The sequence below is a fragment of the Manacus candei genome, unplaced genomic scaffold (assembly GCF_025592945.1).
Source record: "Manacus candei isolate 608988 ecotype Guabito, Panama unplaced genomic scaffold, ASM2559294v1 h1tg000038l, whole genome shotgun sequence".
NCBI lineage: Eukaryota > Metazoa > Chordata > Aves > Passeriformes > Pipridae > Manacus > Manacus candei.
In genome coordinates, this window is record NW_026138086.1 from 480041 (window position 1) to 498709 (window position 18669).

At 52.2% G+C, this 18669-nt stretch overlaps 1 protein-coding gene across 6 annotated transcripts in view; it reads left to right on the forward strand.

The window, feature by feature from the left end:
- The first annotated feature begins 121 nt into the window (after window positions 1-121).
- Window positions 122-18669, forward strand: part of NFYC (nuclear transcription factor Y subunit gamma) — a 31624-nt gene continuing 13076 nt past the window's right edge. For 2 of the 6 annotated variants that reach the window (XM_051794417.1, XM_051794423.1), the window contains exons 1-3: window positions 5181-5311; window positions 10816-10977; window positions 15803-15915. In XM_051794417.1, the coding sequence (XP_051650377.1) occupies window positions 15811-15915 (105 nt within the window). In that variant the 5' untranslated portion in view covers window positions 5181-5311; window positions 10816-10977; window positions 15803-15810. Of the gene's footprint in view, window positions 293-5166; window positions 5312-10815; window positions 10978-15802; window positions 15916-18669 lie in introns of those variants that run through there. The other 4 variants (XM_051794419.1, XM_051794420.1, XM_051794422.1 and 1 more) reach the window with 4 other exon arrangements.

Genomic DNA, 18669 nt, shown 5'->3' on the forward strand with positions numbered 1-18669 from the left:
TCACCCGCCATTGCCCCTCCCGCCCCCGCCGCTCTCGCGAGATCTCCGCCGGGTCACGCGCCCGCCGCGGCCCGTGGAGGCGGGGGGGGGGGGGGAAGAGGGCGGAGCCTCCGCCCCGCCGCCTCACGGCCCCGCCGCCATCTTGTTTCTCGGCCGCCGGGCGCTCACTCCGCTCCGGTCGCCCCCCCTCACCCCCCGCCTCTTTCCCCTCCCGCCTCCCGCCGCCGAGCCGCGCCGGAGGCAGCGCGGGCGCCGCGCGGAGCAGCGGGAGGTCGCGGCGCGGGCCGCCCCGGTGAGTGCGCGGGGAGGGCGGCGCGGGGAAGCCCGTGAGGGGGCGCGGGGCGGGGGCGGCCCGTGAGAGGGGTCGTTGCGGGCTCTTCACCCCCCCCCCCATCCCCTCCACCCCAACGGCCGCGCGCGGCGATTGGCCGGGGCGCGGCGCGCGCGCTGATTGGCCCGCGCGGGGGAGGCGGGCGGGGAGGGCCGGGCGCTGATTGGGCCGCGCGGTGCGGACCGGGGAGAGGACTGGGAACGGACCGTTGTCCCGCGCGCGCCCGGCCGGGGGGGTCGGACCGGGCCGGGGGGAACCGGGGCCGGATCGGGACCCCCGGGATGGGGATGGGGATGGGGATGGGGATGGGGATGGGGATGGGGATGGGGAGGGACCGGCACAGGTTGCCCAGAGAAGCTGTGGTTTCCCCATCCCGGGAAGTGTCCAAGGGCAGGTTGGATTCGGCCTTGAGCGACCTGGGGCGGTGGAAGGTGTCCCTGCCCGTGGCAGGGGGTGGGACTGGATGGGCCTTAAGGCCCTTCCCAATCCAAACCATTTTGGGATTCTGTGGTTCCAAGGCCTGTTGTGATCCTGACCTGTCTTGAGAAGAGGGTGGGAAGGGGTAGAGAGGAACTCGGATGTTTGGATTTAGATTAGAGATTGGGAGGGAATCCTTCCCTGTGAGGGACGTGAGGCCCTGGCACAGGGTGCCCAGAGAAGCTGTGGCTGCCCCATCCCTGGGAGTGTCCAAGGCCAGCCTGGAGCAACCTGGGATAGAGGAAGGTGTCCCTGCCCATGGCAGGGGTGAAGCTGGGTGATCTTCAAATTCCCTTCCAACCCAAACCATTCCATGATTCTCTGATTCTGTTTTACCAAACTTCGGGGTTTTTTTGCCCCACAAGCCTTAAGGAGCTGCTCCAGACTCTGCCACAGTGCTTGGCAGAAAGAGGGGGAGAGGCAGCTGTGGTGTCTCTGGTAATACCCGAGGGGTTGTTTAATCTGTGTTTAAAACCTAAAAGCACCGAGAGCTGTGAAGACACTTGCACATAAATATGGTCTCCCTAAATCCTGCTTTTTCCTGAGCTGAGGGAATAAAAGAAATGCCCCATACACTGTAAGCAGTGTGGGTGTGGCCTGGATCAAAGGGAATTCTTTTGGCCTGGTGGGATTTCACTCAGGTCGGTTCCTTCTCCAGCTGCAGCATTCCCTGGGCAGGTGTTTGGGGGATCAGGGCTGGTGGGGGGTGCAGGACAATGGGGGTGACAGTGTTGGCTTTTGTGGTGGCTGAGCTGTGTCCCAGGGCCAGCTCCAGGACCTGGAGCTCTGGCAGACTTTGGGTTTTCACAGAAGAAACGACAGTGCCTTCTTTTGGAATGTGACTCTTTATAGCACCCTTTGAGACCCTTGTCTTGTGGAGTGACATGTTCTCCATGTATTTAGGAAGAAATCGGATTTTTAGGAAGAAATTGTCTCCATTGCAGGCTGAGCATGGGTGATTAAAAACCTCGTCTGGCTGCAGCAAATGACCCATGAGCTTTTGGTTCCCTTTCCCTCCAGTCCTACAAAACTTCCCTCCTGGGCCATCCCACATCCCTGCCTGCTGTTGCCCTTGGCAACATCCCTTCTCTTTTCTTAGGTTTATCCCTGCCCTCCTTAAATTAGGTGCTGTTTTTGGACTGGGCTATTCCTGCTGGGTCTGTTTGTCCTCAGGTGATCTGGGCTCTCTTCCAGCCTCCACTTTACCTGGGCCCAGGTACCGTCCCTGGGGTGTTGTGGTGACACCCTGGGGTGGGATGTCACACCAGGCTCTGTCATAACCAGGGACAGGACCCAGGGAACGCCTGGAGCTGTGTTTAGGTTGGATCTCAGGGAAAGGTTCTTCCCCCAGAGGCTGGTTGGGCACTGCCCAGGCTCCCCAGGGCAGTGGGCACAGCCCCAAGGCTGCCAGAGCTCCAGGAGGGTTTGGACAACACTCTGAGGGACAGGGTGGGATTGTTGGGGTGTCTGTGCAGGGCCAGGGGTTGGATGGATGATCCCTGGGGGTCCCTTCAACTCAGGATATTCTGTGATTCTACATTTTGGGGTGAACACGGGGTTTTTGGTCAAGGCACAAAGTGGTGCCTTGAGTCAGCCCTTGGAGCTCCTGGTTCTGGGTGGGAATGAGGTGAGATCCCGCCGGTTCCCCGGGAGCTGTGGTTGCCTGGGGACCTGGGGCTGGGTCATTCCCCCTGCCTGGCTGTTCTGGGCCTCCTTATTTTGTCCTTTCCCAAGATAAGCCGTGTTTGTCCCTGCACGTTCTCCTGCCCCACGGGGATAATGTGCAGGGACACGTTCCTTGGAAAGGCACAGCCTGCAAAGGGCAGGGACAGGTGAGGGAGTTCAGGACGTTCCTTTCTCCTTGTTTTTCCAGTAGCTTTAGTTCACAGAATCCTAGAGTGGTTTGGGTTGGAAGGGACCTTAAAGATCTCCAGTCCCACCCCTGCCATGGCCAGGGACACCTCCCACTCTCCCAGGTTGCTCCAAGCTGGCCTTGGACACTTCCAGGGATGGGGCAGCCACAGCTTCTCTGGGAAATCCATTCCAGCCCCTCCCCACCCTCCCAGGGAAGGATTCCTTCCCAGTCTCCCATCTACCCCTGCCCTCTGGCAGTGGGAAGCCATTCCCCCTTGTCCTGTCACTCCAGGTCTCTCCATCCTTTTTGTCCCTTCCCTTTAGATCCTGGTTAAATCTTTCCAGGAGGATTTCAGCAATTCCCAGGTGTCACCTCAGCCCTTTGTGGTTCCAGAGCAAGAACAGCTGCAATGACTGAAATAAACCCTTTACAGTAGGGCCTCCCAAAAATTATTTTAGTGGGGTCTTCCCCACAAATAAACCCTTTACTTTGGGACTTCCCAAAATTAAGTTAGGTGGGGTTTTTCCCCCTCTTTACTAATCCCAAAATTGATGAGTTTTCACTGTCATGTAGAATTATGAAATACTCTGTGAGCAGCAGCTCAGTGGCTGTGCTGGGTTGTTCCCGGGGCTGTTCCTGAAATTCCTGTGAGCAGGAGAGTGACGGGGGGTCCCTTGGGATGTGACAGAGCACACGGGAATGTGTTTGGGCAGTCGGAATTCCAACCAGGCATTCCTGTGCTCTGCAGGAAGGGTGCTGGGGCTGCTGGGGTTTGTTTTTCATACCACCAAAAGTACCTCACATACCTCCAATAGTCAGAATTCCGCAGCTTCCAGGCCCAGGCTTTTATCTGAGGAATGACACAGGAAGAGAACGGAGTGTATTTATTTATTTTAAAGTCATGTTTTAACCACTTGTATTGACCAAACCACCGGGAAGGTCTATTTTTAAATTAATCTCCCCTTGCTATCAGATTCAAACTGATTTAATCTGCAGGACTAGTCGAGCCTTGGCTGTGCTTCCCAATATTTTTTCCTCTGGATAATCCCGTCAGCACGGTCTTTCCGAGCAGCAAATTACGGATTGGAATGCTGGAAATCCCTTGGGGTGTTGTTGATAACCTGCTGGGAATTGTGTGTGTCCCTGGGATAAAACACCACCCTGTCCTTTGGGAGCACGACATTCCCAGCTTTCCAAAGGGGTGTTGGAGGCTCGGGGAGGGTGAGGCTGGAGTGTGGTTAAGGCTGTGCAGGGAATTGTTGGTGTTTGGGGGTGGGAATGCCGGGAATGTCGGAGGGATCACCTGCCGAACCAGGGAGTTGGGAAAGAAACCTGTGGGGTTTTTTTTCTCATCCCGTGGGTTGTTTGTTGGTCTCTGGAGACACGTGGGAGTGTCAGTGTGTGATCCGGGGTGGTTCCCGTGGAGGAGTCCTTCCCGTGGGGATAACAGCCAGGGAATATGTGCCTGTTCCCACCGGGAGCACCGGGAGGTCTCAGCGGGTCGGGGAAGGATCCTGCCCCTCTGCTCCGCCCTGGGGAGGCACATCCAGAGCTGTGTCCAGGTCTGGGCTCCTCAGGATGAGAAAGACCAGGAGCTGCTGGGGAGGGTCCAGCAGAGGCCACAGAGATGATTTGGGGTCTGGAGCATCTCTGGGATGAGCAGAGACTGGGGGAGCTGGGCCTGGTCAGTCTGGAGAGGGGAAGGCTGAGAGGGGATCCATCAATCCCTACAAATATCTCCTCAATCCATGTAAATGTCTCACCAATCCATACAATAACTCCAGGGGGTGTCAGAGGATGGTCCCAGGCTCTGTTCAGTGGTGCCCAGTGACAGGACAAGGAGCAATGGCCATAAACTAAAACCCAGCCAAGTTCCACCTCAACCTGAGGCAGAACTCATTCCTTTCCATGGAGGTGGCAGAGCCTGGAACAGCTGCCCAGGGAGGGCTTGGAGTCTCTGGAGACATCCCAGACCCACCTGGACACGTCCCTGTGTCACCTGCTCCAGGTGCCCCTGCCTGGGCAGGGGGGTTGGACTGGGTGATCTCCAGAGACCCCTCCCAGCCCCAAATCCTCCGGGATTCCCTGATTCCCGGCCCCGCGCGCGCTCCCGCCGCCCTCGCGCGCGCGCCGCCCCCGTGACCCGCTGGTGGGCGGGGTGGGTGGGAGGAACCCTCCGGGAGAGTGACGGGCGCGCGGACCAATCAGAGGTCTCCCCAACGCGTTTGAACGGCAGGGGGCGGGGGAACAGCCAATGGGGGCGCGGCGGCGGGGGGGCGGGGCCAGCGCTGACCCCTGCGGCCGCCGCTCAAGGTAACTTTAAAAGCAGGAAGCGGCCGGCGAGGCTGCGCCGCGGCGGCGGCCAATGGGAGCGGGTTTTGAGAGGGGAGGGCCGAGAGATCAGCCAATAGGCGCGCGGGGAGCCGCCGCGGCGGCCAATGGGCGCGGGGGGGCCGCGGGGCGCGCAGCCAATGGGCGCGGGCGCGGGGCGGGCCGGGCGCGCGCAGCGGGGCGCGCGGGGCCGCCGCCGTTAAAGGGGCCGCGGGCACGGCCCGGCCCGGCCCTTGTGGGGAGGGGGGACCCCCGGCCCCGGCCCCGCGGGGGCACCGCCGCACGCAGGGGGCATGGCCGCCGCCCCCCGCCCGCCGGTGAGTGCCCGGGGGGCGCCGCGCGGCGCTGCGGGGGCGGACAGGCCGCGGGTGCCGCGGGGGATGCTCGTCCCGGTGTTGCGTGTCCTCGGGGGGCGGGGGGGCGAGGGGCGCGTAGAACCGCGGGGTGACCCCCCCCGGTGGTCCCCGCGGCGCGGGGGGGTGCGGGAAGGGGGGTAAAAGCAGCGGGTTGCCTTCCCCGCCGTGCCCCCAGCGCGGGGGGGCCACCCCGCTGCCCTTGACCCGGGGAGGGGGGGGGGGGGCAGCGGGACCCCCGCACCCCGAAACCCCCGGCGGGCCCGACCCACCCTTTGTTACCGTTCTGATCGCCAGCACCCCCCCGCACCCCCCGAAGGTCACGGGCGGCGCTGACAGCGGGGGGGGCAGCGATTAACGGGGGGGGTTCGCAGCCCAAAGGGGCTCCGGGACCCCCCCCGGGACCCCCCCCGGGACCCCTCCCGGGGACCCCCCGGCCGCCGCCGCCGCCGCAGCACAACTTGGAGCGGGGCCTGCACGAGTGACCTTGAAATGCCAGAGCTCGGAGCCGCCGCGGTGAAGGACAAAGTTTGTTCGCGGCACTTTGGACCGAGGGGGGGAGAAAAGATAAAACGACAAAAAAAAAACCCGCGAGGTGGGGGGAAAAAAAACCGGAGCCGGTCCCGCCGGACACCGGGGCAGAGCCGGGAGATCCCGATTAAAGTTAGTTTTCGGCCGGGGAGGTGAATCACGTTGCAGGCATTCCTTGGGGGAGATGCTGGGAGCTGCTGCTCTGTCCTGTCCTCCCGCGGTGACACAGCTCCGTGTGCCCTCGCCCTTCTCCCCCCTCCCTCCTTGCTCGTTGTGGCCTTAAAAGTGGTGTTTTGGCAAAATTTCCCTGGGAAGCTTATTTTTGTCGGGATTTTAGGAAGTGGGTCCAGGCCCAGGAACCTGCTCTGGTGCCTCCTCTCAGGATTCCCACAGGCTTGGGCTTCACCCCGAGTTGTCCCCAGCCCCAAAGTGTTATTTGGGGGTTGTTTTAATTTAAACCTGTCATTTGAATTTAAATTAAGGCAGCGCCTCTCATCTCTGCTTATTGAACTTCTTGGCCTGTCACAGTTTTGAGTGTGAGAAAGAGAAATGTCACCACGAGTCACCTCAACAAGGAGAGATGTTTAAGGAACTCCTGGAGCAGAACTGGGGGGGTTCACCCCGAGTATGAAGGTCACTGTGAGCATCTTGAAGCAAAAATGAATTGCTTTAATTTATTTGCCTCCAAAGTGGGGCATGTTCAGCTGCAATTTGCTTTTAGGTGTTGGCAGAACACGAGGGAACCTGCAGCCACCATAAATTAGAATAAAACCCCTGCAGAAGTCTTGGTTGCACCCAATATTTGTCACATATTTCGTGGCTCCAGCTCGCAGGAGGCTGGGGAAGAAGAGGTGCTGCTTGATCTTTCTAGGTCAAGAGCAGCAGGAAGAACCTGGGAACTCTGTAAATGGATTTATTAACAAATTACACCAGTTCCTGACTTTTTTTTTTTTCCCAGCACCATAAGGGGCAGGAAGGTCCTCGAGGTCCCATTTCAATCAGTGAAGTTTGTGTGTCCCCTGGCTTTTCCTGGGAGGTGTTTTTTTATTTCCTTTGTCTAGAAGTTTTCTAGCTGTTGTGTGGGGTTTTTTTCCCTAGGAGGTTTTATTTTTTAGCTTTATTTTCTAAGAGGGTGGTTTTTTTTTTTAGTTTTCTTCCTAAAGTTTTAACCTGGAAGAGAAATCAGCCTCATCTTTTTATTTTAATGACTTTTCCACGCTTGTTTTTTTGTCCCAGCCGAGGCAGTGAAGGTGTAAAGGACATTTTAGAAAGTCCCAAGTTGGGCACCTCAGTGAGGAGGAGGAAGAGGGTTCATGTGAGGTGCTGGGTGCCCTCAGGAGGTCACCTTTCCAGCCAGTGTATTTGGGGTTTATTTTATTTAATCGGACTAATATCTTGCATTTATATAATGGGGGTGACATCTGTATTTTAATAGAGTTGGCACATGAAGTGCTTTCTTCATTTCAGGGCTTATTGCTCTGCCCATGCTGTAAGTGAATTAAAACGTGGAGATTTGTGGCCCTAAACTCTTGAGTTGTTACATTCTGCTAAAGGAGACAGTTTATCTTGTGTTTCAGAGTGATTAAAGTCAGTTTATCTTCTCCTTCAGAAGGGCAGAAAATCCAGCAGCTGTTACAAAGGGGCACTGACAGCAAGAACAAACTTCAGGACACCTGCCAAAGCTTCCTGGGAGTTTGTTTTTTTAAAAAAAGTGGGTTTTTTTTGTTTTGTTCTCAAAAGCTTCAGTGCTGAGATCTCACTGAGGGGATTTTCTTCCCTTGGCTGTTTATTTGGTCACTTCCTGCTAAATCAGAGCAGGTCACTTGGAGCTGGGGCTGTTCTTGCACTGAAGGTGGAGATTTGCAGGTTTATAATAAAGTAAAAAAAATTAAAATAAAATATGTAACCCCCCTGATTGAACCATCCTGGCTGCCTGTTCAGCAGCTCAGGTCCTGCTCGAGTGAAGGAAGATCTGCTGATCTCAGGGAGGGGAAAGACTCGGGGCTGTTCCTGTGAAAAATAATTAATTTGAACTTTTGCAAGATGCCATTTGATAATGGAACTTGCCCAAGTAATAGGAACACTGACTGCTCTGTAGAAAATAGAAGCAGAGGGATATTTTTATACAGAAAAAAAAAATAAATAGAACTATATGTAAGTACAGAACAGTAACCTTGCAGCCCTTAAAATCATCCCATTTATTCGACTTTTCCACCCAAAATGACAAAGCTCACGGGAAGCACAGGCTGGTGCAGCCTTTCCCTCTTCCTTAAAGTCACAAATTCTTGGGAATAACTCGTATTTTATGGCATTCAGTTCGTGTTTTGTGGCATTCAGCTCATATTTTATGTCGTTCAGGGTGTTCTAGGTTGTCTCAGGGCTGTAATTCCTTAATGAAGTGGGAACAGGGAAGTTTATCCAGCCAAATCCTGCTTGGCACAGCTGAAGGTGAGGTGGTTTTCCTGGCCAGTGGAGAGGGATCAGCTCCCTCCTGCTGTCAGTGGGAAGTGGAGAGGCAGCTCTTATCCCAAAGGCAGCTGCTGAGTGTCCTGGGAGAAGGGAGGAGCAGAATTCCTGAAGGGTGGAGAGGGGCAAGGCTGGGATCCAGCACAACATCCATGGCAGGTGAGCCCTGGGAGGGGTGCAGAGCTGGCCCTGGAGCAGCTGCTGGCACCAAACTTCCCTTCTTTAAGGAGTTGTCTCTTCTTGGAATTGGAAATCCAGGTGCCTCTCGCTGACTTTGTGGCTGATCCAGGCTTAAATCAAAGCCTGTGCCTGGGAGGAGTGGAAGCAGAGGGAATAAATAGAGTTTTTAGGGAGCTGATGTTCCACAGGTGGAATAACCTGCTAAATATTCCAAGGAAAAATGGCTGGAAGGCCCCTGAAGTGGTCATTGGTTTATTTTTCCTGCCCTAAGGCAAGATCAGCACAACTTAAACACAGTTTTTCAACCTGCTCTCAAGAGCCTTTAGCAAGAAGTGCTCAGTATCCTCTGTGGGTAGTTTACTGCAGCCTTTCACCCCTGAAATAACCTTTTAGCTACTTAAAACCTTGGTTTAAAATGTCTAAAAACTTGGGGTTTGATGTTTTCATGGAGAGCAGAACTTCAGACTTCCCAGAGTTCGTGTTCATCCCCTGAAAGGCTGACTGGGACTTTATAGAACTGGAAGGGAGCCCCTGTATCTTTTGGATAAATAAATCCAGTGTTAAATCTGATTTTGGCCTGTCTTTTAGCTGTAATTTTATTCTTAATTTGTTGCCTGTCCATAATGATGGAAGTTTTCATGCTTTAATAACCCCGGGGTCGTTAGTGCAGCGATGTGCTGAAATAATTGGGTTGTGAATGTGCTGCTGTGGATTGTAGAGCCAATTATGTCTCATTTTACAAGTGTTCCTGCTTCCTTTTTTATTAGGATAACTTTGGAAGCTGGAGAGGGACTTTGGACGAGAGCCTGGAGTGACAGGAAAAAGGGGAATGGCTTCCCACTTCCAGAGGGCAGAGTCAGATGGGATATTGGGAGAAATCCTTCCCTGGGAGGGTGGGGAGGGGCTGGAATGGATTTCCCAGAGAAGCTGTGGCTGCCCCATCCCTGGAAGTGTCCAAGGCCATCTTGGAGCAACCTGGGCTGGTGGAAGGTGTCAGCAAATATCAGTTTGTGGTGCCAACACGGCTCAAGGAGCTGCACTGCATTATTGATTTAATAATTCTATGTCATTGAGCAGGCAAGGCCTGAAGGTTGAGGTGGAAGGAGAAACCATTGATAACAAACCCAATTAACTGTTCTTACCACCTCCCAAAGCAACTAAAAGTAATTTAGGGTGGTTTTTGTGGCACCTTTGAGTTCCCAGCCCCGCTGGGCACTGGTGCTGCTCGGCCTCCATGGAATGAACATGGAAATAAATCTGATGGGATTTCCTGAAAGGAATTCTCTCTCTTGACTTGAGTAGATCTCAAAGCAGAGAGAATTCACAGTGAATTTTGTTATGGGAGGCACGAGATCTCCGTGGGAGCAATTTCAGCCCATTTAACCACGACTTCTCCAAGGTTTGGTTTGAAATCAAACAGGGGCAGAATCTTGTGCTGTGGGGCTGCAGCCTTTCAGAATTCCTCCAGTGCTCGAGATTGCTCTCACAGTCCACTTCAGACTCTGGGTTTGTTCTCCATTTGATACTTTGATGCTGCAAATTGCTCTGATTTCAGGAGGAGCAGCAGCTGGTGGAGGTGCTCTCTCCTACATCAAAGCCTTTGCTCCCATTTAAAGGGATGTGTTACTAAATTCACATCAAACTGCATTTGTTCTTCTCAGGGAAGCAGTTGTGGGTTGCTGGATTGTTCCTCCTGCTCCTGGCAGGATCAGGTGTCTGGCACTTGGTGCTCCCCAGAGCTCATTCTTTAGACATTCAAGTGCATTTTACTTTTAAATCGAGGACAGGCTCCCAAAACACACAGTGTGGGGAGTTCCTGCAGCACACTGGAAGGATCATGGAATGCTGGGATTAGTATTGAATCTAAACACTCACTTTTGGCCTCTATTTTTTATTCTTCAGGCTTCCAGGGTGGGTTTTTTTTGGGTGCTGTGGTGTCGGGTTTTGGTTTTTTTCCTGGTAAAAATAGTGTGTTTAAAACGCAGAAAAGGAGAGAACAAGCCATGAATTTCCTCTTTTTCTTTAATGCTGCTTCTTAATGATTAACTTGTGACTTTGGGGGCCATTGGTGGTTGTGAAACCACTTCAGAAGAGTTTGGGGAGGGTTTTTTTGGAGGGGTGGGAGCCTTTAAACACCGTCGGCGTGGAGGTGGTAAATGTGTGTTTGTCTCAGGGTAGGATCTGGTGGAGGGGATTCGTTTCCAGAAATATTTGTGTGTTCTCCTTATTTGTAGCTGTAATTTAAGGACTTTAAGGCAAAACACTTGAGCCTGTGTCTCGTTTCTTTTTAGCTTCTCTTGTGCTTCGGTTTCAGCCATTTTTTGAGACACTTGGATGGAATGTGCTGCTTTTGCCACGGAACACAAGGGGCTCTTTCCCATAACCTAAATCCTGGGAGTGTGGCTGTTTTGTATGCAAAGAACCTGCCACTTCTGACAGCACCAGGACCTGTGGTACGTGATGCTGCTGCCGAGCCCTTCCCTCCTTCAGGAAGAGCCCCGGGGTTCTCAATGACTTCCCTCTGGCTGTTTGCATATCCCTTGGGATATTTGGATAAATTTCATTTAGACCTGCTCCCCACCCTGTTTGGTTGATTCCTCAGTCAGGCCCAGCTTGGGAGAAGCTTGTCAGAAGCTGTGACATGACCCTCCCTGGATGGGGATGTTGTCCTTCTGTTCCCATTCCCGAACTCGTGTGCTGAGGCCTGGAATGGCTGTGGCTGGCTCTGGTGGGCTGCTCCTGGCTGGTGTTTTTCCAGACAAATACCTGCTCTGGGTGGAATTGCAAGCTCAGAGATGCTGGGTTTGTTAGTGATTTTCCTGTGGGTTGTGTTTTCCATCTCAGTTCCTGCTGAAGTGGCGGGTTGTCCGGGGGGAGGCGGCTCCGTTTGGCTGCTTCCCCCTTCCCAGGGCACCCAGGAAAGAGCACAAACCAGCAGCTGGTTATAAAAATAGTCACAACCAAACCCCCAAAACCCCAGCCACGGACACCAGAGGTGTGTTCATGCTTCCCTTGCCCTCCTGTGAAGTGAAGCTGTTCCACATTTGTCAGCTGCACCAGGATTTGGGAAGTTCAGTGTTTGTCCAAGGTGTCGTGCTCGGGTGAGCAGAACAGCTCTAATTGCTGAGTGCTGCTGGTGGAGCTGTTGGGATGTGCCTGTTAATGTGCTCTGTAATCACCCCTGGGCACTTTTCTGCCCAGGCCTCAGCTTTTTTTGGCCTGTAGTTTCTCTTTCCCTGAGTCTGGAAGCAAGATGTTTGTGTTGATGGAGCATATTCCGGGCTGTGTGGGTGGGTTGGCTGGTGGGAAGCAGGTGTATCCCAGCCTTCCTTGTTGTTACAGAATCACAGGATGGGTTGGGTTGGGAGGAGCCTTAAAGATTTCTCTATTTCCCACCCCTCTGCCATGGGCAGGGACACTTTCCACTATCCCAGGTTGCTCCAGCCTGGCCTTGGACACTTCCAGGGATGGGATATCCACAACCTCTCTGGGCAACTTATTCCCTTGTTTCTTGCTCTGTGTGGTTTGTTATTTTGGGGGGAGTGTTGTTTTCTTGCTGCTCTTTCCCTCAGTGAGGTGTCCCTGCTCTCAGTCTGGGTGTGGGAACCTCCTCCCCGAGATTCTCCTGCAGGAGCACCTCACAGCCTGGTTTTTGGGTTGCAGCTCCTGGGGCTCAGCCTGGGAGTTCAGCTCAGCCAAGGTCACCATAGCACACCTGGAATATCCTGAGCTGGAAGGGACTCACAAGGACCATCCATCCAACTCCAGGCCCTGCACAGACACCCCAACAATCCCACCCTGGCCCTCAGAGTGTTGTCCAAACCCTCCTGGAGCTCTGGCAGCCTTGGGGCTGTGCCCACTGTCCTGGGCAGTGCCCAACCAGCCTCTGGGGGAAGGACCTTTCCCTGAAATCCAACCTGACACCCCTGGCACATCTCCAGCTGTTCCCTGGGTGCTGTCCCTGCTCACCCAGAGGTCAGAGCTGCCCCTCTGAGGAGCTGCAGCCCCTGCTGGGCTCTGCCCTCAGCCCCCTCTGCTCCAGCTGGGCACACCAAGTGCCCTCAGTGCTCCTCAGGTGGCCCCTCCAGCCCCTCCAGCACCTCCCCAGCCCTTGTCCCTTGGTCCCCAGGCCAGGAGGAGCTCTGGAGAGGTGGCAGCTCCTGTGCAGTGAGTGCTGGGGGGAGCAGGGCCATGTCCAGCTCTCAGGGGACTTTCCCAGTGTGTGTGTGTGGGGTCAGCACCTCCTCTCTGGCTCTGGTTACTCTTGGTGGCACCCAAAGCTGGACTCCAGCTTCTGTTCTCCAGCCCAGTTTGGTGTTGGAGGAGCCAGTTTGCTCCTAAAGCCCTGGAGCCTGCCTTGGCTGAGCTCAGGGATGCTCCAGCAGGAAGGAAATCAGGGATGGATGGAGCAGAAGGAAGCTGTAGCATTTCCCTGCAGGCTCCTTAGCAAAAAACCAAACAGGTTTAGACACAGGTGTGTGAAATCCAAGGATCCTCCTCCCTTGGCTGAGCTTATCCAGGGTGTGCTTGGGGAGCTTTTTGCTGCCACTAATCCTGTTGGGAGGATTTCTGCAAGAGGAGAGAGCTCAGGCTTCTCCCTGGCTGAAGGAATTACCTAATTGCCCAGGAATGGTTTCACTGCTGAGCTGGAGGTTTGTGTGACACTTTGGGTTTTTTTACCTTGACAATCCTCCTCTGATGCTTTCAGGCACCTCCAAACCATTTCTGTTTTAATGAGGAGAAATTCCTGTACTCGTGTTCTGAGCAGTTTTAACCTGCTTAGGCTTTTATATAGTGATTTTTTTTTTTCTGGAAGTTTTTAGGAAAATCAGCTTGTTGGTGACTCTTGTTTCTACTCTCACTCAATTTGTCACAAAATGATCCTAAGCAGTCACATAAAGTAGCTGAGAATCCTTCTGAAATCAGTCCTGTGTTATAACATAGGAATTCTTTAGTGTTCATCAAGAGGACCTTTTTAAATTATAGATGACCTGAGCAAACCATTTCTGGCTGAACACACAGATATTTAGTGCAAGAAATTTCGTGGTGCTGAAATTTTCTTCCTCTTTCCTCCTTTACAGTTTTTCCTTTTGTTTTAACCTGTTGTTTCGTTGGGTTGTGTGCAGCATTATTTCCCAGTGCAGCACTTAAGTGGGTTAAATGCAATGGTAATTTATATTTTGAAAGCCTTGAGAAGTGATCTGCCCTGTCCCCAAGATGAATTGCATCCCCACAGGCACCCAAGACTCTGTCTAGTGTTGAAATATTGCCAGGCTGGAGCAGGTTTTCAAGGATTAGCTTTTATTTATGTGCCTAAACTATTTTTTGTCTGCATTTGACAAAGATCAAGGTGAGGGAGAGCCAATTTAACACTCATTGGAATATTTATATCTTTGTATCTTCTTATAAATACTTGAAATACCTCACTTTGTAGGCAGGCTGTATTATAATGCAAATAGTTGTTGAAGAGTCAGCAGGTAACTTGTCAGTCACTTATTTCCATAGTTTCCTTACCTGGAATTCTTCCTGTCTTGCTTTGAGACTGAAAATACAACCTCCTGACGTCCTCCCTGTCACTCCCTGTCAGATTCCCACACCCTGGAATTAAAATCCAGCAGCTCATTCTCTGCCTTGGGAAGTGGAGGCTGCAGGAGGTGCCGAGCTGATTGTCTGCCATCCGTGCCTTTGAGCCCTTAGGAACGTGTGAGAGATGCTCATTGCCTTGGAATGGCAGATTTGGGGATTCCTGGTGTCTCTGTGGATTGGTGGTGATTCCCTGTGGATTGGTGGTGATTCCCTGTGGATCGAGGGAGGGCTGGAATAAACCTTTATGTGGAATAGGATCAGGAGCAGAGGGTTGTGCCTTTGTTGGGGCTGAAGCTGCTCAGTGGAAAAAGACACACAAATATCCACATGTAGCTGGAAATCTTTCCCTGTGGGAATTGTGGCACCTTCCCCTCTGCTGTGGGAGACACAGGGATTTACTGTCTGTCCAGGGGCTCTGTGTGTCATTCCTGAGCTGCTCTGGGTGCCCCTGGGGGCTCTCCTGGCGTTCCCAAGCTGCTCTCAGTGCCTGGGAATCACCGAGTCCCATCCTCTTGGGATGTGTCTCAGCAGGCCCTGTGCTTTTGGCACCTGTCCCCCATCCTTCCAGGCTGCCATCCCATTGGGAATGCTGCCGGAGCCACGTGCTGCTGTCACACAGGCACAGCCAGCAGAGCTGGCCTTGGTGTTCCAAGGGATTCCCGTGCTGTGTGTCTGCCTTGATGCTGATGTTAACTGGAACTGCTTTAAGAGTTCCTCGTCAAAAAGGCACAGCTTGATCTAGGAATTCCTGGGGAGGAAGGAATTGTGTCAGCTGGAACTTGACCCACCCCTGCAGAGTGTCACTGGGTCACCTGAGCACGATGTCCCCACCACCCACCATCCCAGCCTGGATGGAGGGAGAGTCTGAGCCCAGTTATTATCCCTTTGTTTTCTCCCTGTTCACTGCTGGTGCACCCTGCAAATCAAGCTGTTTGCAGGGATGCAAATCTTGATGAATGCCCAGGCTTCCTCGGGGATAAATGGAATAATAAGCACGCTCGGAACACCCTGCAGTCGCAGAGAGCCCCGTGCCTTGGCTTTGGTTCCAATTAAAAGATTTGAATGTTAAAATCTTTGTGCTTTGGATATTATTCCACACTGTGCAGAGTGTTCATTTCTCCTGTTGATTATACCTGAGGAAAAGAGGGATTTTAAAACTGGTGTAAAGCCCCAAAAGGTGACACTTTCAGACAGGCACGGAAGCGACTGTCTGTTACACTTCTTAAATGTTCTTTTTCAATCTTTGGAAAAATAAATTAAAATTGAAAAAAAAACCCAAATCATTGGTTCTGTTGTAGCTTATTTGGACAGTTTTCCAGAGGGATTAGCCAGGCTGGCCCTTTTTACTGAATTCTTGGGGCTTGGAATCACAGAATCGCAGAACACTTTGGGTTGGAACCCAAAGACCTTTGAAGATCATCTTGTTCCAGCCCCTTCCATGGGCAGGGACACTTTCTGCTATCCCAGATTGCTCAGAGCCCCATCCTTGGGCACTTCCAGGGATGGAGCAGCCACAGCTTCCCTGGGCAACCTGTGCCAGGGCCTTGCCACCCTCCCAGGGAGGAATTGCTTCCCAATATCCCGTCTGACCCTGCTCCCTGGCAAGGTGAAGCCATTCCCCTTTGTCCTGTGGGTGGGATCCTTTGCCTCCTGCCCTCCCTCGTTGCTCACTCCTGGTTTTGTCTCCCCCAGGTCCCAGGATGTCCACGGATGGGGGGTTTGGCACAGCTGGGAACAGCGATGCCCAGCAGAGCCTGCAGTCCTTCTGGCCTCGGGTGATGGAGGAGATCAGGAACCTCACCGTGGTGAGTGGCCCCAGGACTGGCAATTCCTGGACAACTGCCAGGGAAAAGGACCTGGGAGCAAAATAAACCTCAGCTTGGACATAAGTCCTGCTGCTCTGGGATCCTGTAAAACTGTTTACACTGGACAAGAGGGCCTTAGGAGCTGATAAATCATCACCCAGGAGGGGCTGTGGGCTCCAAATCCCCCAAAAATGGAGATACCAGCAACATCATGGCATGGTTTGGGTTGGAAGGGACCTTAAAGGGACACCTTCCACCATCCCAGGTTGCTCCAAACCAAGTCCAACGTGGCCTTGGACACTTGCAGGGCTGGGGAGTCACAACCTCTGTGGCATCAGCAGTCAAACCTTCAGCTCCTCCTGGGCTGAATGAGAGGACAAAGGGATTGAAAGGTTGGTTGAACAGGCTCAGTGGTGGCTGTGGCTGTGCCCTGGAGAATCCCAGGGGGAATTCTGCTTGTGAGGGGAAAAGAGAAGGGAATCTAAAATAGCCCCAGGTAGAAGTGGAGTTGCCAGAGGCTGTTTTAGCTGGCAGGAGGGATTTGAGGATACACCCCCCATGATGTTCCTGTTCACATCCTGGACTATAAACGTGTGAGCAGCATCTCAGGCATCCCTTGGCCACACCAAAGGACAGGCCCTGGGGAGCTCACTGTTCAAAATCCAACTTCCCCCCCTCCGTAATTCACCTTTGAATCCCAATTTTGTGAGTGGATTTTGGGCTTTAGACTTCTCTGCCCTATTCCAGAACCATCTCCTTTGACAAGCTTGAAATGCTGAGAATCTTGAATGCCAAGTGTGTCCTTACCAGGTGCTTTATTAATTTAAAGATGCTCGATTAAGGGAAAAAAAAATCCTGTATAGGCTGAGAATAAGAACTGGACTAAGTAGCTTCTATTTTTTTCCATCCCCAGAAGAGATGTGGGAACAAGGGCATATAATAAAAATGACTTTTCAAGGGAGATTGATACATTCCTGTGATCCAGTGGGCCTGAAATCACTCTCCTGGGCCTGAAAACAAAAGAACTCCAGTCCAAGACAGGCTCTTCAAAGTAAAACCCCCTCCCCAATCCACTAGTCTGAAGATAAGCTGCTTTTTTTCAGCCTGTGTGCAGATAGTTGATTAAAGAAACAGATGTAGAAATTTGTATGCATAACCAGAATTAATTACTTTCCTCTTTCAGCACAGTGAATTCTTGTGTTCAGGAGCTGGAGTTTGGCTTCATCTCCACATGAAAGGGGTTTATTATGCAGCTTATCAAGCATGGGCAGCTTAATTTTTAACTGTCCTAGGATCTATTTATTGCACTGCAAGTTAGGAATTCATTGGGAATGTTAACTGAGGGCAGTGGAGTTGGGGGGGAGAAAAAAGGGATCACGGGAAAACATCCCAGTGCTGTGCCCCTTAATGAAATCCTGGAATTTATTGGGTGTATTGTTGAGTGGATGTGGGTGCCAGTGAGCTGGCAGGGGGTGAAAGCTGTTGGGCACCTGCTTTTTGGGGGCTGGTTTTGTGCTTCTGAGCTGAAATTCAGGGGAAATCCCCAAGGGAGTTTGGAGGGAATGGGAAGGAGTGGAGCCCAGCCTTGGGGAAATAAAAACCAGGCTTAGGCTGAGCTTAACATTTCAGCTGCACAGGGACTTACAGGAGGCCTGTGGAAACATCCAGCCCTAATTTGGAGAAAAGAAAAGAGGAGGAATTGGTGTCTGAGGCTTGTCCTGCTGGGTGGGGGCCAGTCCTGCTCGGGCTTCCCTTCCCCTCCTGCTCCTTTTGATTTATGTGTCGTGGCCTTAAAGGAATAAAAGAGCTTTAGTTTTTACAATTTCTCCCACTCTCTCTCGAAATCTATAAAGATTTTAATGGTGTTGTACCTGGGCACAGTCATCTCTCCCCAGCAGGATGTGTTAAGGAAACAAGAGAGGGGGGAAAAAATGCTGAAAATGGTGTTTTCTGCTCCAAATTTCTGTCCTAAATTTCTTTCTGGTGAAGGAAAAATTCAGAGGCTTGCCCGTTCACAGAAATTGATATTAAAACTGTTACAAGTGTCACAAATCAGAAGTTTTCTCCTCTAGTCTCAAAAGTCACGAGGCCCTTTAAAAAGGAAAGAGCTTAAGGAAAAATAAACCAGAAAAAAAACCCAAAACAATAAAACCCCACTCAGAAAAACCCTTTGAGATGTTTTTCCACGTCTTAGCAACCCCTTAACTTGTTTGTGTGCTGGTTGCAAAGGCCACCCTGAGTGTGTTGTGTGTTCCAAGAGCAGGTCCCAACCTTCTTATTGCCCCAAAATCCCTCCAAAATCCTTCCAAAATGCCACTTTGCTCATCAGGATGGGACAGTCCTGAGCCCTCCTTGCAAGGACACCCCCACCCCAAATTAATCCTGATTTTCAGCACGTTGCAGGAGCACCACATTCAGCTTTCTCTGCAGAATGAGGCACAGAAAGCTTTTTTTAATATATCTACACACAGAAAATAATGTATCTAAATATACATAAAAATGTTATATATGAATTAAATAAAATGCCCCTGCTGGAGTCCTGCCTGGGCCAGGCACAACATCCATATTTTTCTTCAACAGAAAGAAATTTAGAAGAGAAATTTAGACTGGAAAACAGCATTTTCAGCATTTTTTCCCCCCTTTTGTTTCCCCAACACGTCCTGCAGTGCTTTTTCCCTGGAGAAATGACTTTCCTATTATTTTTCTGTGACATTTTTGTTAAGAAGATGATTTTTTTGGTTGTTTTTTAGAAGC